Here is a 27,630-nt window from a genome sequence, read left to right as displayed (position 1 = left end):
ATGGACCATCAAAATAAAGTGTTACCTATTACTTATTACAAAAAAAATTAAATTACGCTGAAAACTATTTTCCCTGCTTAATATTTTGGTGAAGCCATTATATGAAAGGTACATTTACAATTAAAGGACATTAATACTTTTATTCAGCCATGATGGATTAGATTGAATAAACTTATAATATTACTAAATGTTAAATAATTTTTTAAATATGTTTACATTAATGATATAATGAATAATAAGAACCATTATTAATAACTGAGCACAATATAAGCACTTAAAAAGATTTTTCAAAGGATTTAGAAATTTTAAAAATGGAAAACTTTTTGTGGTTCACAAACTCACCTTTTTATCACATTATGGTTTTTAAGTCATAAAAAAGGCCTTATTTGTTCCACTGAACATGAAAAAAAGATACTTTAAGAAACGTTCATGCTGCTCTTTTTCATGAATAAAAAGGAACCACAAGACTTTTTTGATAGCATACAAAACACATTAGGGTTTTTATAGACACTTGTCATCTGTTATTCATATCTGTATTCTGGCGTTTAATGTAGCTGTTTATTTAAAAAAAGTAATAAAAATGTCCAATTTTGGGGCCACATGGTGGCTCAGTGGTTATCACTGTCACCTCACAGCAAGAAGGTCGCTGGTTTAAGTTGACATTTCTGTGTGAAGTTTGCATGGTCTCCCAGTGTTGGTGTGGGTTTTCTCTGGGTGCTAAATTGGCCATAGTGTATGTGTGTGATTTGAGCGTGTATGGGTGTTTCCCAGAACTGGGTTGCAGCTGAAAGTAAAACATATGCTGGATAAGTTGGCGGATCATTCCGCTGCGGCGACCCCTGATGTATAAAGAGACTAAGTTGAAGCAAAATGAATGAATGAATTTTCTGGCCGTTTGCAGCATTTTCTAAATGGAGTCTTCACATTTCCGAGTTTCTTAGTAGCGCAAGTCGTCAAAGTTGGTAAACTTAGAGCGCAATGAAAGGGAAAGCATAACAAATCATTTTTGTTCAATCATATTTGCTTAAATAATAAAAGAAAAACTCCATGATGGTGCTATTGTCACAATCCCCAGAGATCTAGCCCTTGCAGATCTATGAAAACACTCACTATCGAACTACAATTCTGCCACCGAACTGAACTACACTTCCCATCAGTCACATCACTCACACACCAGTTTCGGATCACCAATGATTACGAACACACAGCTCGAAGCTCATTGAAGACTGATATCCTGGACTATTTATACATCACACTTGCGCACACACAGGGCTGAGTCTTGTTTGCTGTAACATATCTAAGCGCTCCCTTGTCTAGTCTTGCTGCTTTTTTGACCATTGCCTTGTTTATGTTGTTTTGCCGCCTGTATCAACCATTTTGCCTGTTAACACGACTATGTTTTTGGATTACCCTCATGCTTTTGTTTGCTCTTGCATTGACCATTGCCTGTCTGACTCAGGGTTAATAAACTGCATTTCGACGTTGTACCCCGACTCCTTGTGTTACAGTTATCAAGACTGAGAAAAAAAGGAAAAGAGAGAATGACGTCAAACTAACTGTCTTGCCCCATAGATGTTGCATTAAAAACAACTTGCTCAAGCGCTAATTCATCTTTTGTAATTTCATGCAAAGATGATGTAAGACATACATAAATACTAATAAATGTTCATAAAAAATCTAAATATTAAAACTTTCAAGGTGTTAAGATGCTGATGATCATTAAGCTCGTCATAATGATCTTGTGAAAAGGGTCCAAGGGGAAGTGATAAAAGACCTTTTATTCAATGTAATTGAGCAGCATAAACATTTCCCAAAATGTCTACTTTTAGGGTTCACGGAACTAATGAAGTCACGCGGGTTTGAAACACCACAAATCATTTTCTGGATGAGTTAATGCTTTGTGCAGCATGTCTGGAGCGTTTATAACTCCAGATTTAGGTAGCAGTCCTCTCACTTTGGCTCTGCAGGCAATAACAAATCTCAGCCTGGCTGGAATTCCCTCAGCAGAAATAAATCCTGCCTCTCCCCTGAACCTGCCATATGTTAGGAGGAGTGTGTTGAGAACGTTCCTAAAAACAGGAGCTGCCTGTTATCTTCTGGAGGCAGGAATGCTGTAAACACTCATCAGAGTTACGTGCCTTTTTTCTCCTAGCCTGTGATTATCATATGCAAATCTCAGCCGTATGTCCTAGCGTGATGGAAACTCTTGAGGAACTGGATGGTCCACTCAAAGTAAAAGAGCTGAGGATAATTATAGATTCGGTGTTGGACTGATGAGAAGGTTTGTCTAACCTCGCCTAGCCAAGTTGACAGGACGCCGTATGGTGGCGGCTCGTTCCAGAGAGCACAGCTTCATCTCGCCACAGATATAATTGTTGCGGACCTGCAAAAGAGGAGGATAAACAGCAATAAGAGACTCTTTCAATGAGAGTAAACAAATATAAGATGAAATTCCGACTGCATGAGCCACATTCAATGTCTTGTTAAATCCATAAAATAAATAATAAAAGAAGAATGAATGAATGAATCAATAAACTAGCAAACAATCGTATGAACAAGCGAATGAACAGATAAATGAATCAATAAACTAGCAAACAATAGTATGAACAAACGAATGAACAGATAAATGAATCAATAAATAAATGACCGAACGTACGAACTAATGAACGAATAAATCAAACCAAAGCCCTGTTAAACCCAAAAAACAAATCAAATAAAAATACATAAATAAATGAACAAAAGAATGAAGGAATGACGAGCCATACTCAAAGCCTTGTTAAACCCTAAAAGATATAATTAAATAAGAATGAATGAATGAGGGAACGAACAGATAAATACATAAATGAATTAATTAAAAATAATAATAAATAAATAAACAAACGAACTAACAAACAAACTAACTAACTAATGAATGATTAATCAAATCAAAGCCCTGTTAAACTCCCAAAATAAATAAATAAATAAATGAACATGACAACGAATGAATGATGTGCCACACTCAAAGCCTTGTTAAACCCCAAAATATATATTAAAATAAGAATAGATAAATTATTAAATAAATATTGAACCATACTCAAAGTCCTGTTAAACCCAAAAACTAAACAATAAAACAAAAATAACAACAACAAACAAGAATAAATAAAAAAATAACGCCCGTGAAGGAGCTCTAGACAGACACCGTTGTTTTGTGTTTACCTTATGATTAAAGTTGTTGCACGTCCGCCCATTTGTCTGCCTCAAAATGAGCGAGTTTGAGCTACTTTTACATTAAGGTAGCGGTCAGAAAAAACAAAACACCAGTGAAGAACCTCGCCACAGAGGAACTTCACTGCCATCTAGCGTATCGGAAGTGTTATTGAAGAGCAACACACACAGCGTGCAGAAGTATAAATGCACGGCTACTCGCATTGCATGCACCGTGGGTCACGCCGATCACTCAACGCAGAAGTATAAACCAGGCTTTCAGCCCTCTCAAACCCAAAAATTAATACATTTATGAATGATTGCCATCTCACCTGATGTGGCCGCACACAGTTTGAATTCAGGTTTGGATATCTAGTTCCAGGATCTATGGTGTACAAATCAAAGTTTTTAGCAATGTTTTCTGGTGTTGTCTGAGGTAGCAATCGGTACAGACTCTCCCTAGAAAAGAACAACAAAACAACAACAAAAAAGCTGTTATTATTGTACCTGCAGCATTAAATAGGCCATGAAACATTAATGAAATTAATTATATCAAGTTATCTCTAAACAATGTTTATGTGTATTTATGTACATCTAGTTTTAAAATATTAACATAAAGACTCCCACTATACATATTTTTTACTGTCTTTACCTTCTGAATCACACATTCAGCTTCAATTATCAAGAAATAGTTAAGTCTAATGTTTATCTTTTTGTGTGTTTACTAAGTTAAATAAACATTTGCATGAAACATTTTTTTATTTTGTATTATTTGTAATTTCAGTAAATAATAAAAAATATATCTGTTGTGTTTGTCCCTACATTCTGGTCAACTCTTCATGAAAATCTGTTATTAAAAAAAAGCATCAAAATCTTTAAAACACTGATATAAAAAAAAGCAATTGGTTTGCTCCAAGTGATGTCACTTCCTCAGTAGGGAAAATCTGGAAGGCATTTCTTCATGTCAATATTCTTCTCTCATTAATTTGCACAAAATGTTTGGGATATACCAGTACCAACTCTGTTTTTGTGATATTTCAGCAAAATTCTCATTCACTTTTTAAAAACAATAATATGCAGAAAATACATATAACTCTGTTATATACCTGACATTTGGTATCAGTTTTGAAGTTAGCATGTTGAAAGAACAAAAAAAAAAGCACAAAATAGTTGAAAACATCAGCTCTGTTACTGGTAACTCTGTTATTGTTTATTTTACATATATAAAAAAATGTATACAATTTTGAGTGGACCTCAGGGAATATTACAAAATAATAAATAAAAAAGGTAGGTAATGATACCTTTGGTATTAATACATTTTAATTTTATTACCATGTTAACTCATTTAATCATTTTAATATGAACAACTGATATACAAGTCATAAATAAAAACATGTTTCAGAGTTTGTTTTTCAGAGAGTTTGTTTTTCTTTGTATGTGAGCCTGGTTTCTCTCTAAGGTTTTTTTTCCCTTCACTTTCGCCAATTGGTGAAGTTTGTTCCTCGCCACTGTTGCCACTGGCTTGCTTGGTTTGGGGCTTGTGGAGCTGCGCATTGATGGATTTGCTCTTCAGTGTTTGGACTTTCAGCAGTGAAAATTATACCATACTGAACTAAACTATGAAAACTGGACAGACACCGCTTCAATTTACTAGAACCTCTATGTTAAGCTGCTTTGACACATCTACATTATAAAAGCGCTACAGAAATAAAGATGTGCATTTATAGTTTGCTAATGCGATTTTGACCTTCACTGACCTCTCTGCCAGCACTTCCAGTGGATTTCTGCCCTGAGCCCAACTTTTCACCATCCAAGCTGTGTCAAAAGCTGCTAAGAAGCCTCGAGCACAGCCTGTCCCCATTGGCCAGAAGGGCTACAGTGAAAGAGACACCCACAAAACATGTCATCATGTCCACAATCATAAATACAGTTTACAGTGTGTAAAATAAGTATTGAACACGTCATCATTTTTCCTAGTAAAATATTCCTAAAGCTGATGTTGAGATGAAATTGACCCAGATTTTTGGTAAATACCCAAACAATTCAATCACAAATAAAACAAAACAAAAATCTGAATAATAAGCTGTGTAATAACAATGGAATGACACATGGAGAAAACACTGAACTACTGAAATGTATTTTATTGGTAATGACAGCTTCAAGATGGCTCTTGTATGAAAATGGAGTCGCATGAATAGCTCAGGTGTGATTTTTGTGAGTCTAAAAATCTTGATGGTTCTGAGGGTCTCATATTTTTTTATTGTGGGCCTAATTAACAAACTTCAGCTGGTTCAAAATGCTGCTTTCTAGAATTAAGAAATATACTCTGGTTCATTCAGAATTGCATTGCCTCCCTAGGAAGGGGTACCTAGGTTACCCCTTTTTCCAGATTTAATATAAGTCTTTTGTGTCTCCAGAATGTGTCTGTAAAGTTTCAGCTCAAAACCCCCATCAGATGATTTATTATACCTTGCAGAGGTTTCTATTTTATAGCTCTGAGCATCGGGTAGCGGTTTTTGTGAACTGTGCCTTTAAGGCTAGTCCTTCATGCCCACCGTTTCCACGTGCCTGTCAGCATGCCTCAATCTCCTCCCTCGGCTGCATCAGACCACAGACAAACATGAAGGAAGCAGATCTTACGTAATGTTTGTGAGACATACTACAGTAAGAACTTTACCAGCATTGCTATTGTTTAATTTAACTCAATTTGCTTTTTTGGTTTTGCTTTACCTGGTTTCTTAAATCTTATCTGTACCAGACAAGCTACTGAGCAAACTGACCCTGCCAGAATAGTCATTAATACAGTGAACAGTGGTATTGTGCAAAAACCACTCTGCTGCATTTGTTTAACCCACAAAAGGCAACAAGCCATACTGCTTGTAGGTATACAAAGACTACAAGGCAGGGCAAATATTAGCCTATTTTTTTTTGGTAACACTTTATTTTGATTGTCCATTTGAGTATTAGTAGACTGTCAGCTTAATATCTGTTGATACTGCTCCTTCAACAGACATTTAACTGACTATAAGAAACTTTGCAAGTACATGTCAACTTACACTAACCCCAACCTAACAGTCTACCTATAATCTAATGAGAATTAATTGGTATGTAGATGCAATGTAACTTAAATTCAACAAACGGACCATCAAAATAAAGTGTGACCAATTTTTTTTTACATACTGTATACATGAGCACAAAAGAATGATGATAAGGACTAAATCACCTCTAAAAGACTGTCTCCCACTAGAGCCACCAGCACACTATGACCAAACCTCTCCCTGACCAGAGCGGCGTTTTCAGACGCGTACATGCTGGTGAAGTCGAACATGGCCACGTCCGGCTGTGCGCAGTGGTTCACAGCATAGTCCAGTGTGGGCAGCTGGTAATGTGTGGCGTAGTCTGCTGCCTCTCGTGCGTACACCAGCAAAGCCTCTTGGTTTACATTCTCACTGTTCAGCAGTGCCTCAGTGTCGATATAATCCTAGACAACACAAACAAAAAAAATCGGTTAACACAACAATCGAAACGTCTGTTGAAGGCATGTGAGCAGTTATAGCTGGTCCTGTGACTGCTGTAAAGTCAAATATTTTGAGTGAAACAGAATATTCTAGGGAAAAGATATTCTAAAATGTGTAAGAAAGATCAACATATATATATAAATGTACAGTATATTTGGTGTCAGTGATGATGTAGATTTATCTAATAATCAACATACAGTGATTAGATGTATAACCCTTTTGGCATGTAGATTGATTTTACTAAATTGGAAATGAAAAGATCCTCCAAGTTGCTTCACATTAATAAAGGATGTCATGTCCTGTCTACAACTTGAGAAGCTAAGGCTTTCCCTAAAATATAAAACAATGAGTTTCCATGTAATATGGAATCTATTTACTGAGTACTTTAACAAGAGAGCAAGAGAGTTTGAACCCTAGTAAAACACCTCAAACATCCCCCCTTATTTAGTTCTTTTATTTTAATTTAATTTCATTTAATTTTTTTTTCTTATTTCTGTTTTTTGCCCCTTCCCCCCCACTTTTCTCTGTTTTTTTGTTCTCTTATACATATAATGGTAACATGATGTTACAACTTTGTGTTTAAAAAGAAAAAGTACACATGTAAAAGTTATCATTTGTACTGATGTAAAAAATACAATAAAGAGAATGTTAAAAAAATACAAATGTGTAATGTTTTACTATTATGTACATCCTAATATATGCAATTATCATTTAATTTGTTATAGTTTTTCAGATGTGTTAGCTGTATTTATTGCACTGTGTTGTGTGTTTTTAAGGATGAACAAACTATCTGTAAAAATTAATGGCTAATTCACAGACAATATATCAATAAGTTATCAAAATAACCAAATTAAATCTTTTTAGAGTAGTGTTAGTTTTTAATGTACTGGTAAACGAATGCCTAAATTTGGAAAAGGGTTTTGTTAGAGTTTTGATAAAATATTATAAACTAAAAAAAGTAATTTATGACTACATGTCAGGGTTCACAATTCTAAATTGAAATAATTTGATCTTTTTGATATTAGGATTGCATGTTCAGTTTGTAAAATGAACAATGAAATGTGATAACACTACATTCTAGAGCCATAAAACTTATGGTAATAGTAAAATTGAAAATAGTAAAATTGATGCTCTGACATCAATGCTAGACACTATTATTATTTAACAATAAGCAGAATGAATACTCCCGTCTTGCTATCATATGCTACTTTTCTTCTGTTTTTATTGCAATAAATTATAAAAAAAATAATGTTACTGTCACGCTAGTAGACAAAGACAGAGAGGGTTATCTTTTCACAAGTTTTATTCAAAACAAAGTCACTAATCACAAAGGGAGTTCAATGGATTGATGTATATGCTGTTGTGATCTTTAAACACAGCAATATGATTGTCAACAGTAGTAGCATTCGACCTCACTAGAAGTTCGCTCTCAGTTGACACAGTAGGAGAGTATACGGACACAGTTCATCCAGTAGGTAGTGGATCTTCTTAGTAAACACCACAAGTGTAAGGATTCGATCTTACTAGATGTTCGCTCTCATTAGACATAGCAGGTGAGTATACAGATACACAGTTCATCTAGTAGATAGTAGATCTTTTGGTCTACACAAGTGTAAGCTTTCCACTAGATCGGTGAGAAGGATCAGTAAGCAGACAATGATCATTCGTTGATGAGTATACAAGCATACAGTTCATTAGAGTAATGGCAGATTTTCTAGTAAACATCAGATAAGAATAATCACTTCCCTTGATCAGTATGAAGGACTTGAAGACTCATAAGGAACATCCATGGAAGAAGGTGAGAAAATGAAGGCGCAAAGGTGAAGACAACCATCTGACTTCAATACCGGCCGATGAGTGAACCGAGAAGGTGGGTCTTTATAGTGTCCATGGGTAATGGGGAACAGGTGCAAGTCGGTAGAATTCTGGTGAAGGTTCACGGGATTGGATGGAGGTGTTATGTGAGGGAGAACGTTGATTGGGTGAGCAGGAATGAGGCGGGGATGTGACAGTTACTTTGTTTTTTGGATGCAATAAATTGTATATAATATTGCAACTTTTTTCTATTTAATTCAATATATATATATATATATATATATATATATATATATATGTATATATATATATATATATATATATATATATATATATATATATATATATATATATATATATATATATATATATATATATAAATATATATATATATATATATACATACATACATACATACATATATATATATATATATATATATATATATATATATATATATATATATATATATATATATATATATATATATAAATATATATATAAATTAAATATAATTTATTGCATTAACAGAACAAAGTATATGTATGTATGTATATATATATATATATATATATATATATATATATATATATATATATATATATATATATATATATATATATATATATATATATATATACTTTGTTCTGTTAATGCAATAAATTATATATTATATTTAATAATAATATTGCTTTTATTTATAATGTAATATCAGTATATATTTAAAATGAAATACATAATTAAATAAATAACATAATAAATATAACATTTTAAAATTGTGCATAAACGAATTATATAAATCATTTACTTTATTATTTTTTAAATATTTTTTTCATTTACTTAATTTTTATTTAAAGGAAAGGACATCCTAAAACTTAAAACTTAAAAAAATACCCAGACCAAACATTAAGTAAAATAACAGTGTATAAAAATTATTGGTGAAAAATATGATGTCTATCCAAAAGCTGGCCTCTATTTAAATGAGGATTTTAGTGAGGACTGTCATCCGATTCCTCACATTTAGTTCTAGCACTCTTGACTCACCGTCTGAATCAGATCTGTGCCAACACTAATGTGCGTCAAAGAACTGAGAGTACCGGAGAGTGTTTGTGATAAATATGTGTTCCCTGAGAATGCTTATAAGCCTCTGGACTCGCTGTTGTGTTTTTAAGGAGTCTGATCAGTTTGTCGTGCAGAAATCTAAGAAAAGGAAACAAACTCACATGAATGATGACGCCCTTGTCCAGCAGACTTTGCTTCTTAGCTGTCATGACAAAGTAGTGTGTGTTGTCTTTGTAGTAAACGATGTTCTCTAGATCAATCCCTGCAAAAGAGATAAAATCATGGTTTTATACTAGGGATGTAAAAAAATAGAAAAAATGACAATGAGATACTATATATTGGAATGTGACTGTTTCACCAGATTTGTTTATTACGAGAGTCTTTTTTTTGAAAGAATGAATGAATCTAGATGTATGTATGAATGTAAAAAAAAAGCTGAAAAAATATAATTTGCTTTTGTAGAAATTAAATATAAAACCTTATTAAAGCTAACGGATTTAATAAACGCGTGAATAATTTGGGTGTTCATAACAACATTACAAAAACCAAATCAAACTGTAAAGCGAGTTATTCTTCTTCTTCTTCTTCTTCTTCTTCTTCTTCTTCTTCTTCTTATTATTATTATTATTATTATTATTATCACTGTTATCATTTTATTAATATTATTATTTTTATTATTTATTGAGTAAAAAGTAAAAAACCCATTTGAGCTTAATGACTTTGAGGATCGTGACGTCGCCTGGTATGGCGCAACCGGGTCCCCACCCTGGAGCCAGGCCTGGGGTTGGGGCGCGTATGCGAGTACCTGGTGGCCGGGTTTTTTCCCACTGAACCTGGCCAGGCTTAGCCCTAAGGAGCGACATGGGACCATGCTCCTGCAGGGGGAGCCGTAAGGGGCCGGTGGATTGTGGAACAGGTGATGTTCGAAAATTAGGACCACGGCAACCCAATCGTCGGGCACAGAACCTGGCTCTTGGGACATGGAATGTCACCTCACTGGGAGGGAAGGAGCCCGAGCTTGTCCTGCAAGTGGAACGGTACCGACTAGCAATAGTTGGGCTCACCTCCACGCACAGCTGGGGCTCTGGAACTCAGCTTCTTGAGAAGGGCTGGACTTTCTTCTACTCTGGAGATGCCCACGGTGAGAGGCGGCGGTCTGGTGTGGGCTTGCTTATAGCTCCCCAACTCCCCCAGCCACCATGTGTTGGAGTTTTCCCGGTGAACAAGAGGGTCACTTCCCAGCGTCGTTGGGTCAGGGATAGGACTCTCACTGTGGTTTGTGCCTACAGGCCAAACACTAGTGCAGAGTACCCAGCCTTTTTGGAGTCCTTGGGAGTGGTGCTGGAAGGTGCTCAGACTGAGAACTCCATTTTTCTTCTGGGGGACTTCATTGCCCATGTGGGTAATGACAGTGATATCTGGAGAGGTGTGATTGGGGTCCGATCTGAATCCGAGTGGTGTTCTGTTATTGGACTTCTTTGCTAATCACAGTTTGTCAATAACAAAAACCATGTTCAAGCATAAGAGTGTCCATCAGTGCACATAGCACCAGAACACCCTAGGGCAGAGGTCAATAATCGACTTTGTGGTTGTATCATCTGATCTCTGACCGTATGTCTTGGACACTCAGGTAAAGAGAGGGGCAGAGCTGTTAACTGATCACCTCCTGGTGGTGAGTTAGATCTGCTGGTAGGGGGGAAAGCTGGACAGACCTGGCAGGCCCAAACATATTGTGAGGGTCCTCTGAGAACATCTGGCTGAACCTCAAGTGAAAAGGATTTTTAACTCTCACCTCCGGAAGAGCTTTGACCAGATCCCAAGGGGAGACTGGAGACATTGAGACCGAGTGGTCCATGTTCTCAGACTTCATTGTTGACGCGGCTGTGAGGAGCTGTGGCCGAAAGGTCTGTGGTGCCTGTCGAGGCAACAATTTACAAACCCAGTGGTGGACACCGTAAGTAAGGAATGCCGTCAAGATGGAGTCGTCCTACAGGCCTTGGTTGGCTTGCAGGACTCCTGAGGCAGCTGATGGGTACTGGCAGGCCAAGCGTGCTGCAGCCTGGACGGTGGCAGAAGCAAAACTTGGACCTAGGAAGAGTTCTGGAAAACCGTCCAATGCCTCAAGAATGCAAAGCAGCTCTACATCGACACTGTTTACAGCCGTGCAAAGTAGTGGGAGTGGAGGAGATTCACCCTGTGTATCTTAGGTCTCTGGATATTGTGGGGCTGACTTGGCTCACACGTCTCTACAATATCGCATGGAGGTCGGAGACAGTACTTCTGGACTGGGCAACTGGGGTGGTGGTTCTCATTTTTAAGAAAGGGGGACCGCAGGGTGTGCTGTAACTATAGGGGGATCATACTCCTCAGCCTCCCTGGGACAGTCTATGCCAGGGTAGTGGAGAGGAGGATCCGGCCGATGGTTAAACCTAGGTTCCAGGACGAACAATGCGGTTTGCGTCCAGGCCCTCACCAGAGTGCTCAAGGGTTCATGGGAGTATGCCCAACCAGTCCATATGTGTTTTGTGGACTTGGAGAAAGCATTCGACCGTGTTCCTCGTGGCATTCTGTGGAGGGTGCTCTGGGAACAGAGTAGGAGTTTGGTTCGTATTGCCAGCAATAAGTCAGACTTGTTTCCAGTGCATGTTGGACTCCTGCAGGGCTGCCCTTTGTCACCAATTCTGTTCATAATTTTTATGGACATAATTTTAAAGAGCAGCCTTGGGCTGGAGGGGGTCATGTTTGGGGACCACAGAATTTTATCTCTGTTATTCGCAGTTGATGGTGTTCTGTTGGCTTTATCGAACATGGACCTTTAACATGCACTGGAGTGGTTTGCTGCCAAGTGTAACGCAGCTGGGATGAGAATCAGCACCTCCAAGACCAAGGCCATGTTCACTCGTGAACAAAACCCTGAGATACTTGAACTCCTCCACCTGGGGTAAGGACTTTCCTCCAACCTAGAGATGGCAAACCTCCTTTTTCTGGTGGAGCATAGGGAAGCATTAAATGTGAGTTTGACAGGCGGATTGGTGCAATGGCAGCAGTAATGCGGTCAATGAACTGGTTCGTTGTGGTAAAGAAGGAGCTGAGCCGAAAAGTTCCTACTCTCACCTATGGTCATGAGCTTTGGGTCAAGACCAAAAGGACAAGATTTAGATATAAACGGCCGAAATGAGGTGCACCCTTATAGATAGAATGAGGAGCTCTGTCACACGAGAGGAGCTCGGAGTAGAGCCGCTGCTCCTCCACATCGAGAGAAGTCAGCTGAGGTGGCTCGGGCATCTTTTTCGGATGCCACCTGGACACCTACCTAGGAAGGTGTTCCAGGCATGTCCGACTGAGAGGAGACCTTGGGGAAGACCCAGGACACACTGGAGGGACTATGTCTCTCAGCTGCCCAGACAATGTCTCGGGATCCCCCCGGAGTAGCTTGAGGAAGTGTCTGGGGAGAGGGAAGTCTGGAATTCTCACCTAAGACTGCCCCCACAACCCGGCCCCGGATAAGCGGATGAAAATGAGATGAGATGAGAATATTGAGTATTCAACAATATTGAAAATGTTTAATATTGATAATAATAATAATAATAATAATAATAATAATAATAATAATAATAATAATAATAATAATAATTACCCTATGTCTTTGGACTGTGGGGGAAACCGAAGCACCTGGAGGAAACCCTGGTGATCACTGGGAGAACATGCAAACTCCACACAGAAATGCCAACTGACCCAGCCGAGGCGCGAACCAGTGACCTTTTGCTGTGAGGCGATTGTGCTACCTATATAATATTATTATTATTACTACTGGTATTATTATTACGATTATTATTATTATTATTATTATTATTATTATTATTTTTGTTATTTTTATTATTATTATTAAATATTGAGTATTCAATAATATTGAGAATATTCAACATTTATTATTAATATTAATATTATTATTGTTGTTGTTATTATTATTATTATTACTATTATTATTATTATTATTATTATTATTGTTGCTGTTGTTGTTATTATTGTTATTATTATTTAATTCATACTTTATTATTGGTATAATTAAGTAATTTAATTAATTTAATTAAATATATAATTTTAAAAAGTGTAAAAAATTGCATTGTAATAATAGGACTATTATATAATAATTTTGTTCTACAAAATTAAAAAAATATTTTACTGTACAATTAAAATAGTAATATTAAGATTTTGTTAATTGAATTTTTAAATGGGAAACCGTCAAGCTTTTGTTTTGATTTCACAATGGCATCAAATATCTGCATCATGAACTAAGTGTGTAAATGGTGTTCAACTGTGGAATCGATACCACTTATATTCCTTAATTAAAATCTCAACCTGCGCAATTTGGAAATCATAGTAAGTAATTTCACAATATTCATTTTATTTCAATATAAGCACTCATACAGTGCATGAATTCGCAACAGAGATTCTCATCTATAAAATCTTAATACCTTTAATAGGACAAAATGAGTCTCTTGAGGTCAGTGTGAGTTTAAGACAGGATTTTAAAGGAATTCAGTTTCAAAGGGGTACGAGTTACAACAGGTATACAAAAGCATTCGTATGTGTTAGATGGGAGGAAGCCCGTAATCCCCTGGAGGATAAACATTTACATGACAAATCAGAGCAAGAGGATGATAACTGAAATCTGGCTGCTCATAAAAGCAGATAACACTGACACGGGAAGAGGTGAAAGTACATCGCTGAGATGGTTAGGGGATATTCCTTTATTATGGTTTGTTCACACTAATGCGGTGGTATTTTTGGTAGCTAATGTGGTGTTCTCACCGGTTTCCTGTCTGAGATCCTGAAAGAATTTTTGGTTGAAGATGAAGGCGACTCCGCTTATCTCCTCCACCTTCGCCTCAGCGGTGGTGTTTCTGTTGGTAAAGTTTGCCGTAATGGCGATGGCTAGTTTGCCACGAAACTCCTTCCGCCTGAACCCTGAGAAAGGAAGGAGGGACAGGTGGAAAATTAACTTAAAATATGTCACTTGAGTCTGTATGTCTCACAATTAGGTTTTTTTTTTTCCATATGTAGTGTTCCATGTGTGTATGTTATGTCATGTTATTCCTTTGTTCTGTTTTCCCGCCGTTTGTTAGTGTCTTTTAGTTCCACCTGTGTTGCATAAATCAGGGACTGAGCCGAAAGATATGAGTGGGTTAAGAACTGTTCGACATATTAAAATTGGAAGGATAAATTGATAGAAAACCATCATATATGAAGAAGAAATGTGGTCAGAAAAAAAAACTTGAATGTTCAAGATTGGCAGTCACTTAAAGGTTTTAATAATGAAAGTAAAATATATTTACACATGCTCAATGCAAAGGGAACTCAAGGGATTGGGACTAAAAATGGTGTAGACTTAATAAAATCACTTATCTGTGAGGCTAATTGGGAAAAAAGCCTTCAGTTTGCTAGGAAGCATAAAAATGTAACTATTGAGCAATGGAAGAAGGTCATATGGTCTGATGAGTCCAAATTTACAAAGTTCAAGAGTAATAGAAGCATTAGTGTTAGAAGAGAGGTGGATGAATGCAGCCAACTATACAAGCCATACAAGTTGGTTAGGTCTAGGTTCAGCAACGTTATGTGACCAAAAAATAGGTTATCTGACTACCTGAATATACTGAGTGACCAGGTTATTGCATCAATGGGTTTTTTCTTTCTTTATGGCATGAGCATATTCCAAGATAATAATGCCATGTTTCATCAGGTTTAAATTTGAAAGAGTGGTCCAGTGAGAATAAAACAATTTTTAAACATGGATTGGCCACCACAAAGTCCTGATCTTAACCGTATTGAGAATCTTTGAGATTTCTGGGATCTTTGGGTCTTGGTGAAAAATGAATACAACTTTGGAATGGAATAAATGTTGTGGCATTCCAGAAACATACCGAAACAATGGTTTGGAGAATACGTGCTATAATTAAAGCTACTGTAAATCTGGTGTAACAAAACAATAAAGTTTTTTCTTTTTCTTTTTCTTAAATGGGCAGCGTATACTGTTTTATAGATCAACAAAACAATTCCTTTTTTGTAATTGAACTCATTGAATTGGAGGAGTTTTGAATGAAAGGATAGTTCACCTAAAATTTTGTCATCATTTACTCACCCTTCATTTGTTCAAAACCTATTTGAGCTTCTTTCTTCTCTTGAACACAAAAGAAAATATTCTGAAAAAAGGAAGTTGATGGGTTCCAGCAACAAGCACTGTTCAAAATATCTTCTTTTGTGTTTAAAGGGAACTTATACAGGTTCAAAACCACTTGTGGAAGAGTAAATGATGAGGAAGTTTTCCTTTTAGGGTGAACTAACCCTTTAAGTGTCTGTTTATAATGTGCATTGGGGTTGAGTTATAAAAACAGAAGGAATATAAAGTGGTGAAACGCATTTAAAATGATTGCAAATAAGACCATCCTTGACTGGCAAATTTCAACAAAAAATGGCACATTCTGTTCAGTTTCATGGGCGTTGAGTGGGCTGAATTGGGAATTGGCTCTACCTTCTCATTCTCCAAAATAACTTATGAAAGTCCACAGAGCTCCTCCAAAAAATACACATACACACACATTTGATTGGGATCCAGAACTGCTCCATTACCGCCGTGTTGTTAACTCACTAAGACATCAGCTCCAGTATTCGTCGTTTGCGCAACTCTGTCTAAATCCTGCTTCCCTGCCTCAGATTGGGATAAATTTAACTTTCCCTTGATGTCCTTGAGCTAACTCACTTAATGTCCAAAACAAGCTTGGTTTCTTTATTCCCTGAAGTTACTCATAATTGGGCGATGAGCTAACATTGCATAGTTTGCACAAATGGCCTTTTTTGGGAAAAAGCATCTGATTAGGGATACATGCAAAGATGACGAACCTAAGAAAACCGAGTCCAACAAGCACACATCACAGCTGAAAAGTGTTGAGAGCCCCTCAAGAGCACGCGCTGACCTCATATGTAATGGTGGGCGGCTGGTGACATCATACAGTATCGCTTTACACAGCAGAGCTCAATTTTATGGCTTAATAACCTCCTTGGATGAAACAATCCATTCCTGGGATTTCAGCCAAGAGCACGGGCCAAATTTAAAGGATCGCTAGGGTTGTTTTAATGATAGGAAGAGCATAACAAAGAGACGTTTTTGGTTATGTCTGCAAAAGTTTTGTTAGTGGTGTTAAAATATGGCATCAGATTTAGCTACACTCAAAAAATGGCTATTGCTGCTTGATCAAACTGCTAATTTAAAATGAGTTGAAACAACACAATTCTTAAAGTTTTTTTGGGACAACTTAAATCTACCTAAATTTGTAAACATGATTAAGTTAAATTAAGTTAACTTAATTGATCTGTATTGGGATGACATGGTGGATTTGTGTGGAACCCAGCATTTTTATAGCTTTAGAAAAGAAAATGGCTTTGGAAAAGATGGCTTTAGCTTTTAGAAAAGATTGCTTCAGATATAGCTTTATCAGATAAAGTTAAACTATTCTCCATCCTACGTGATTTATGTCTAAATTTGGGTTAAATGTGCATAAGTGCAAATTTGGGGGTTTCAAGAGTTCACACTTAGCTGATGATTCATCAAAAGCTTGTTTGGCAAGCTGTCCCAGGAGAGAGCCCCGAGCTCAAGGGATCCTCAAGCTCTGGGCTTCCTCCCGTTTGCAGAGCGAGAGGGGAGCCTGAGCTCGGTGGATCTCAGAACTCCCCATCTGCAGTAGCTAAGGGAACATGTGAGGAAAAAAAGGGGCTAGACAAATGCTTGATTGTTATGCATGATGTATATATTTGGATGGTGGGAGGAAACCGGAGAACCCGGGGAAAACCCACGCGGACACGGGGAGAATATACAAACTCCTCACAGAAACACCTACCGACCTGGCAGGACCAGGGCTGGCAGTGTTCTTGCTGTAGGGCTAACAGTGCTAACCACTGGGCCTCCGTGCCGCCCGATCTATAGTAAAGGAGGAGAATGGGGAGGAAGGGGGGTTTCTTCCAAACGAAGATAAAGTGGATTGAAAACTGTGGTTATTTATAGTAGCTTATGGCTCGTATGATTGGATGATACTGATTAGCTTAATACGAGACCGGCTGTGATAAATCATAAGCACGTGATCCTCTCGAAATTAGTTTATAAATAAACCTCACTTCTCAGAAGTGTAACTCATCATACATGCAGTTACTCTTAAAAAAATGCCCTTTACTCTAATTGAAAAATAAAAGCAACAAGTACACTAGACTTAAAGCATGTAAAATTCACACTAGACTGATCGCACTAGACATTAAATGCCCTGTAAAGTGCTTTTAAATGTGCATTTTTGATTCGAAATTTGATGTAATCTCAACTGAAAAAGGAAGACAGGACATGTAGTAGCTCCTCCCCTTTATAAAAAAAACTAGCCAATCGCATTTCATTTTTTGTGAAGTGATTGAGCTCAAGCGCATCAAATGAAAAAACGAAAAGCATCTTTAAGGGGGCGGGGTATGTCAGACACTAGAGAGCATTTAATTGGTCAGAAGATTTAATGAGTAACTGAAGTATTATGTGATGTCAAAATATCCTTGATCCATCTAGGCAGAAGTGACTGACTGCAAGCTTTGGATGTTTCATTCATTAAATTTCCTTTACCTTAATCGCTTTATTCATGAGCGGTCGCCACAGCAGAATGAACCGCCAACTTATCCAGCATATGTTTTACACAGCGGATGCCTATCCAGCTGCAATCCAGTACTGGGAAACACTCACACTGTAAGAAGTGATTAGTTACTTAAAGCGAGTAAACCAATTGCCTTAAAAGCAACAAGTTGACTTTACAAAAATAATGTAAGTACACCCATTGAAACTTAGAACTGTTACATTGACTTATTTTTTATAATTATGCTAATTGTACTCACTTTTCTAGGCTGGACTACTGTTATGCACTGTTTGCTGGCTGCCCAGCATCCTCTAATTAACAAACTTCAATTAGTACAAAATGCAGCTGCCAGAGTTCTTACCAGGTCTAGAAAATTTGATCATATCACCCCAATTTTATCCTCCTTACACTGGCTGCCTGTTAAGTTTTGTATTGAATTTAAAATATTGCTTCTAACATATAAAGCTTAAAATAATCTACCTCCTGTTTATCTAACCAATCTTCTATCTCGCTACAATCCAACTTGCTCTTTAAGATCTCAAAACTTAGGGCTTCTGGTAGTACCCAGAATAGCAAAGTCGAGTAAAGGAGGTCGAGCCTTCTCATTTATAGCTCCTAAACTCTGGAATAGCCTTCCTGATAACGTCCGAGGCTCAGACACACTCTCCCAATTCAAAACTAGATTAAAGACCTATCTGTTCAGTAAAGCATACACTTAGTGCACCACTTAGTGGGCTTCCACACAGGTTTCTGCATCTTGTTTGTATACACTATGAACAGCAGCTACGCTAATTATTTTCTTTATTCTCCATTTCCACCTGGGGATACTCTCCCCGAGGCCCTCAGACTATGCAGAGTCACTGATTCGATCCAAGACCAACGACGAAATGATCCCAAGCTTTCCATATCCTGGACCAGGCCGTATCCTGAGCAGCTACTGTGATGGTCATGGAGGAGTGGAGAACATGAGACTGATTCCTGTGATGCTCCAGAGACAGACGAGTCTTCGCTGAGGCCAACTTCCAGCCTCCGCCAATGAGACTGCAGCTCTGCACAAGACGTTTGGCCAGCGGAGAAATTAAAATGGTCGTGCCCAACTGAGCCTGGTTTCTCTCAAGGTTTTTTTTCTTCACTTCCGCCATTTAGTGAAGGTTTTTTTCCCTCTCCGCTGTCGCCACTGGCTTGCATGGTTCGGGATCTATAGAGCTGCGCATCGTTGGATTTGCTCTTCAGTGTTTGGACTCAGTAGTGATTATTAAACCACACTGAACTGAGCTAAACTGAACTGAACTTAAACACTACAAACTGAACTACACTGTTCCAATTTACTATGAACCTTTATGTGAAGCTGCTTTGACACAATCTACATTGTATAAGCGCTATACAAATAAAGGTGAATTGAATTGAATTGAACTTTTAAAGTCAACTAATCCCTTTTTACAGTGTGTGACTATTTTATTATGTCTGTTTTCAAATGATTACTGTAATTATCACAAAATTACATATTTGGTGCTTCATTAAGTTTATAAAATCTACAATTATAGCCTGTATTGAATTTAGAAGAGACACTGGAGTCTGAAAGAGCAGATTTATTTTAGTTACTGTATGTCATATTGCTAGATACAGAAAAGCTGTAAATAAAATAAAGGTGTGTTGGAAAAAAAGTGATTCGCTTATTTTTAGTTTTTAAAAAGTGAGTACAATTATCATAATTATAAAAAATTAAGTCAATGTAAAAGTTCTTACATTATATACATTATATATACTTACATTATTTTTGTAATGACAACGTGTTGCTTTTAAGGTAATTGGTTTACTTGCTTTAGGTGACTAATCACTTTTACAGTGCGTACACTGTCACATGCACACACATACACTATGGCCAATTTAGTTTATTCAATTCACCTAATAGCGCATGTCTTTGGACTGTGGAGCTGCATTGAATGTTTAAATCAGGTTTTTATCTTCTAAATGCAAATTTTGTCACTGTTTTGGAGTACTAGCGAGTACTGAAAACAAGTACTGAAAACGAACATACTGAGACTAACATCTAAAAAACATCATTTTAATTTCACGGGCATTTAAGCATGTGACATTTATTTGGAAGATGCTGTGAAAAGGGGCGGGATAAAACAGGATGAATCGACACTGATTAAACGAGTCATTCCTGTACCGAGAAGTCATGTTTAGATCATCTAATGACCTCATTCATATGACATGAATTCGCATGACAGAGATCACCAAACTTTTACTTTGGTACTCAGAAATATGTGAATTTTTGCATTTCCAGTATGATTTGCATGAAATGAATTGCTGAACTGATTTGTATGCGTATGAATGGAAGACAATGAGATGACAAGTCTAGTGTGACAGCTGGTTTAGCATGCTTAACAATTTGCATGCTAATTCATTTAGCATAAATCAACAAACACAAGTGGTTAGCACTGTCGCCTCACAGCATGAAGGTCGCTATTTCGAGTCTTGATTGGGTCGGTTGGCATTTCTGTGTGGAGTTGCATGTTCTCTGGATGCTGCCGTGGGTTTCCTCTGGGAGCTATGGTTTCACCCACAGTCCAAAGACATGCGCTATAGGTGAATTGGATGAACTAAATTGGCCCTAGTGTATGTTAATAAGTGTGTTTCCCAGTATTGGGTTGCGGCTTGAAGAGCATCAGCTAGGTGAAACATATGCTGGAATAGTTGGCGGTTCATTCCGCTGTGGCGGCCCCTGACAAATAAAGGACTAAGGCGAAGGAAAATGAATGAATGAATGAAATATTGGAAAAATCCCTATTTAATTATTTGGATTGATCTGTAGGTCGATATTTTCAAAAGTTACGAGCTAAAATAACCATAAATCCGTCATTTAGTAATTTTGCTGACAAGCATGTACTAAAAAATGTTGGCTTGTTATAAACCAACATTGGGTCAAATATGGACAAACCAACGTTGGGTTAATTTTTTCAGTTACATTTTAATTACGCTTTTTATCCCAACGTTTGTTTGTTTGTTTTCATATTTAACCCAACATTGGGTTACAACGACAACCCAGCATTGTATTTTAATTTTAAATTACATTTAAGAAAACTGAAATATTAACTATTTCCCTGAATTTATGATGTTCATCACTGCGAAAACCTGTCAGTACAGTGTATAAAAGAGCCCATTGTGTTATTTGAAAGCCTATATGTCATGCTATTTTCATATGCATGCTATCATATTTAAGGCAGGTACAATTTTAGCCACCACTAAAACAGTTTGTAATCATAGAGCAAAGATTATTATAGCCTCTTGGTTACTGTGCAAACAGCAGATGTGTGTTTATTTTAATGTGCGTAATACATGTAATTCAGTATGCCATACAGATTCATTCACATGAGAATTTGTTTTAAATGGCGACTGAGCAGAAATTGCATCATCCTCAGTTCATACCTTCTAAAGAATTTCTTCTTCCATCAGCTCCCACCACCACATCAAAGTCGAAGTCGGCCACTGGGTGATCGGCAGGCCGAATCTCTGCCCTCCAGCCCGGCCCTGCACAAACAAACACATGCATTCAGTCTACGTGACTAATCACAAAGGATAGAGATAGAGATAGATCCACAGCACTTAGAAATGAAATGAGAAGAACATGTCGTGTTTTTCAGATGTTTCTACTAAAATAAAAATGACCTACTGTATAATCTATATTTCAGAAAAGACTTAATATGTCTGTGCTCAGACTTGGCAAGATGTCAACATCTGGAAAAATCGGAGATACCTTATAAAATCAAAACTACCTCATCCAATTCTCCAAAGGCTTAATTATCTGATCTGCTGCACACATTTATTTATAGCTTTATTAATGCAGACAGACAACGGATTTACTTGCTTCTACTTTTGTCACTAAATGTTTTTGCCATTCTACAAAAATGCATGCACACTTAATCTTAAAGAAGTAGTTCACCCAAAAACAAAATCTCTATCATCATTTGTTTTCCCTTCGCTTGTTAAAAATGTAGTTTAGCTTCTTTCTTCTGTTAAACATAGAAGAAGTTATTATGAAAAATGCTGGCACCCATTGACTTCTATAGTATTTATTTTCTTACTATGGTAATTAATGGGTACCATCAACCAGCATTTTTCACAAAATCTTCTTTTCATCTTCTTACAAAGATTAAAAACCACATGATAAAGAGTAAATAGTGAAGTAATTTTCAGTTTTGGGGTGAACTATGCCTTTAAAGTCGGAATGAGATGGAAGTTTAGATTGTATTTTTTTCCCCTTACTGTCACATTTGAGAGTAAATGATAGAGATGCACGATTATACGAAAACTCGTTTCGACCCTACACACAATCTTAATTCAGCTTGTTTATTTTATTTCAGGAGAGAAGTGTAAAGGCGGTCGCACAAGTCTTCACATTGTTTTATATGCTGTGTGTTGCTCAGCAACATGAACACCTCCAAATGGTGTCAAAAGTGTCACATACTGTATCTACAAGGTATAATTCACCCAAAAATGTCAAAATAAAATAAAGTTAAATTAAGGCGACGCAGTGGCGCAGTAGGTAGTGCTGTCACCTCAGAGCAAGAAGGTGACTGGTTCGAGTTAGTTGGCGTTTCTGTGTGGAGTTTCTCTGCTCCGGTTTCCCCCACAGTCCAAAGACATGCGGTACAGGTGAATTGGGTAAGCTATAATGTCCGTAGTGTATGTGTGTGAATGAGTGTGTATGGATGTTTCCCAGAGATGGATTGCAGCTGGAAGGGCATCCGTTGCGTAAAACATGTGCTGGATAAGTTGGCGATTCATTCCGCTGTGGTGAACCCGGATTAATAAAGGGACTAAGCCGAAAAGAAAATGAATGAATGAATGAATGAAAGTTAAATTAAACAAAACAAAATGTATTTAAAAATAAAATAAAATAAAATAAAATAAAATAAAATAAAATAAACAACAAAAAATGCATTTAAATAAATTTAAATAAAATAAAAATGAATAAATAAAATAATTAATAAAGTGAAATAAAGTTAAATTAAACAAAACAAAACAAAATTAAATGATAAAACAAAAAAATCCCGATCTCAATTCTACCCTACACACAATCTTAATTCAGCTTTTTAATTTTATTTTCACGGTCAGGAGAGAAGTGTAAAGGCGGTCGCACAAGTCTTCACATTGTTTTATATGCTGTACGTTGCTTAGCAACATGAACACCTTCAAATGGTGTCAAAAGTGGTATCTACAAGGTATAATTCACCCAAAAATGTCATTTCTGTCCTCATGTAATGACGTATTCGCAGTCATAAAATCACACATGAGCTGACACACTGTTTATTTACTACTGAGAGGATGCGCACGCTCAAATGATGTCTACTTTAGTGAACAGAACCTGCATAGGCTGTGAATAACAGGTAATAAAGTTGCAAATAACATTCAGTTTGATGCAAAATGAACTCAAAGTGACGGCAGCCATGACATGAGCGTACTCGGCAATGAAAGTGAAACCAAAGCCGCGCACATCATTTGAATGATCAAATCGCATTTGAAAGTTATGATTACGACAAGCATTTGATATGTTTTTTCTTTCATAGCGAACACAGTGTTGAAAATAAAATGAAAAGAAATGTTTACTGGTTCTAGCCTATATATAATGTCAATATAATGCAAGAGGGAATCTGATAATGATAAATGTCTCATTTTACCAGTGAAAAAAAATGGTCTAATAATGTTCTCACAAATGACAAGCCTATGTCTCAAACATAATAATTCAACTTCAGAATTATGAATAGTTGTATTCTGATGTCATCACTTTACTTTGCATTGACAACCAGGACGTTTTTAAAGTCATTCCAAGTCTATACAAAATGTAGCATTTTAACTAAAAGTAGACCAATACATAGGCCTAATATTACTAGTGTTGTTCTACCATATGCTTGAGAATTAACAATAATAATAGCCTACTCATATTAACCATTATTTTACATCTCGTGAGAAAATCGTGATCTTGATTTAAGCAAAGAAATTGTGATTCTCATTTTAGCCCTAGTAAATGATGAGGTAAATTGATTTTTTCTTTGAATGAAACAGAAGTTGAAATTGTCGTTTATTTCCTTACTGTGACGCACATCTGAGTAAAACAGATTCTAAAATGAGAAAAACACCAAAAAGTAGGGCGTTTTTTTACTTCGTCCTATATGAATAAATTGTATTTTTAGCCTTGAAACGAAATAAATTATGATATAAGTATGTATATAAATGCCTATATATATATTTTAGTCAACTGAAATACTTCAGTCTACTTAAATACTACTTAAGTGGGTCAGAAAAGTTCAACTAACTGTTAAACAAGTTTAAACAATAATACATTTTCATTTTTTTAAATAAAATGCAATTACTGGAAGTATCTAAAAAATATGTTACATTTAGTTAAAAGTACTCAAAAATAAATTTCTCACTTGTTGTCCACCCAAATTATATATATATATATATATATATATATATATATATATATATATATATATATATATATATATATATATATATATATATATATATATATATATATATATTTACATTTCTGCTTTCTGTGGAACACACACACAAAAAGATTTTCTGGAGAATGCTTGAAACCAAGCAGTTTTGGTTCTCATTTACTTCTATTGTTTTTCGTCCATACAAATCTTGTACAAATAAGCCAGTATGAACTGAATCTGTTTGGTCACCAACATATTTAAAACATCTGCTTGCATGTTCAACGCAAAAATGAAAGTCATCAGATCTGAAACATACAGTACAGTAAATAATGACAGAATTCTCATTTTTGTGTAAACAATCCTTTCAAGTATCCCAAACTATTAAAGAGAAATATTGGAGCAATATTTTATTTTCCTTTATGGGGAGGACAGTGGCTAGGTGAAGCAATAGCATAATAAATACAAATTAATATCAAAATATGTCACCCAAAACCCCTTCTGAATGTCTCCTCTTGCTGTAAGTGAATCGTGGGTTGTTTTAAATGAAAATATTCTTCTTAATGGAAAAGTTTTTTCTAACAGCCACATATTTCGACAAGATAAGGTACTGTTATTCATGCAAGCGTTATGCAATCTGGCCCGACACGCTACGCATTCCAAAAACATATTGTCACAGCAAGTCACTCAACTATTAAACCAACCACCAATGTCAAAAGTTTATAGCATGACCTCAAGCTAAATAAACCAAGACTGTCTAACAAACACAAGTCAGACCTTCCAGGATTTCACATTTCTGTGATCGCTGAATTTAATGCAAATACAAGCAAAAGTTTGTTATTCGGAGAATGCAATTTTTTTCAGTTGCCGCAGATTTCCCACATATGTTGGCCAGTCAAGACACTGTTCAAATGCACCCTTTACCACATAGTGCCATGTGCATAATTTTATATTCAAAAACTTTATAGTATTTACGAATAGAATATTTGTGCAACGCCTCAAGTTCTCAATACATGCTTCTCTTCTGGTGTGTGATCTGCATTGCATGACGTTATCGCAATGCATGTTTAAACTAGGCCACTAAATTAAATTAAATTAAATTAAATTAAATTAAATTAAATTAAATTAAATTAAATTAAATTAAATTAAATTAAATTAAATTAAATTAAATTAAATTAAATTAAATTAAATTAAATTAAATTAAATTAAATTAAAAATGATTAACATAAATTAAAATCAAATCAAATAAAATTAATAAATAAAATTAATAAAATAAAATAAAGTTAAATAAACAAAACAAAATGTATACAAAACATTAATAAAATTAAATTAAATTAAACAAACAGAAAATTCATTAAAATAAATGTAAATAAAATAAAAATGGATAAATAAAATATTTACAAAAATAAAGTTAAATTAAACAAAACAAATAAAAAATTAATAAAATAAAATAAAACAAAATTAAAATAAAATGTATAAAACAAAATAAAAAAAATACAAATTAAATTAAACAAACAAATTTTTTTATAAAATAAATAAAAATAAAATAAAAATTAATTAATGAAATAATATATAATATAAAACAAAGTTAAATTAAATAACAAAAAAATTTTATGAAACAAAACAAAACAAAAACTCATTAAAATAAATAAAGTTAAAATAACAAAACAAAACAAAAATAAAATTTAAATAAAACAAAAATTAAATTAAATTAAATTAAATTAAATTAAATTAAATTAAATTAAATTAAATTAAATTTAATTTAATTTTATTTTATTTTATTTTATTTTATTTTATTTTATTTTATTTTATTTTATTTTATTAAATAACATTATTATCAGTTGATTTAAATCTAAAAATCAATCATGTGTAAAGCATTTTATTAAAAATAATAAAAATTATGAATATTATCATTATTATTACTACTATTATTAAACCTAACAAAAAATAACAAAATTAATATTCAAGTTTTTTGTTACTTTTCTCTTGTATCAATTACTAAACTTCTATATATTTTATATATGCGTCTGTCTTCATAAGCATAGCCTTCGCTCTCTCTCTTAACCACACACACACAAGCACACACACTCTGCTGCATCTTTCCATCAACATGCTCAAACAGACGTTAAACAACACGGACGATTTGCCATTTATTTTTAAACAATTGGTTTCATTTTCAGTTATTATATAGCAGGCTTTAGGGTTAAACTCTGTTTCTTTTATATATGAACATTATAGAGATCAAAGATTCTCGAGATTAAAAACATTTATAGTAAATTAAGATTTGTGTATATTTTCAATGCAAAACAATAAAAGAAATGCCACAAAAACAATAAAAAATCTACATTTTAGTTGCAAAAATCTGGATTTTTCTGAGCTAAATAAAAATAGACTTAAAATTGGAAAACCAAGAGGTACTGTTATTCATGTAAGCATTATGCAATCTTGCCCTGTGCATTATGCAATCCAAAATCATACAGTATAGTCACAGCAAGCCGACAACAGCAAATTCAATGTGAAAAGTTTATGTCATGACTTCAAGCTAAATAAACCGAGATTTTACTTGATCCACAAGTATCGCCTCAAGGCCACGGTACAAGGTTACAGCAATCACACATGCTGAATTTAGAAAGCTCTTGTGTTTTTATCAGCCTGCTGTCACTGCTGTTGAAGCGAGAGCGATAGATTGCTAATGGTCTAGCGGAGAAGCTTACGCAATGTTGTTCTTTCATAGATGACCAAAGCGGCCACATATGGAAACACACCGCGGGCCAGGACCTATGAGATCTGTTTCTAATTATCATGATCAGCTAATTGTTTCTCAGTTTCTCTGATCTTTAGAAATCTTGTGAAATGAGATAGCTGAGTTAGCGAGCCGACGCTATGCATGCTATGCAGTCGTAAAATGACAGGAGGGGAGAGTAGAAGTGGATCTGAACGCTTTTC

The 27,630-nt window shown here is 35.4% G+C and overlaps 1 protein-coding gene across 5 annotated transcripts in view; it reads right to left on the bottom strand.

Annotated features, from left to right (window-relative positions):
- Positions 1-27,630, bottom strand: part of mical2a (microtubule associated monooxygenase, calponin and LIM domain containing 2a) — a 143,888-nt gene that overhangs the window by 58,344 nt on the left and 57,914 nt on the right. For all 5 annotated transcript variants that reach the window (XM_056462337.1, XM_056462336.1, XM_056462339.1 and 2 more), the window contains 7 exons: positions 21,665-21,766; positions 14,391-14,546; positions 9,740-9,840; positions 6,407-6,664; positions 4,941-5,056; positions 3,516-3,642; positions 2,293-2,383 (listed from right to left, as the gene is read on the bottom strand). In XM_056462337.1, coding sequence (XP_056318312.1) covers positions 2,293-2,383; positions 3,516-3,642; positions 4,941-5,056; positions 6,407-6,664; positions 9,740-9,840; positions 14,391-14,546; positions 21,665-21,766 — 951 coding nt within the window. The remainder of the gene's footprint in view (positions 1-2,292; positions 2,384-3,515; positions 3,643-4,940; positions 5,057-6,406; positions 6,665-9,739; positions 9,841-14,390; positions 14,547-21,664; positions 21,767-27,630) is intronic.

Source organism: Danio aesculapii, chromosome 7, assembly GCF_903798145.1.
Source record: "Danio aesculapii chromosome 7, fDanAes4.1, whole genome shotgun sequence".
Taxonomy (NCBI): domain Eukaryota; kingdom Metazoa; phylum Chordata; class Actinopteri; order Cypriniformes; family Danionidae; genus Danio; species Danio aesculapii.
The sequence above is the reverse complement of the archived record's forward strand: the minus strand, read 5'-3'. Positions and strand labels throughout refer to the sequence as shown.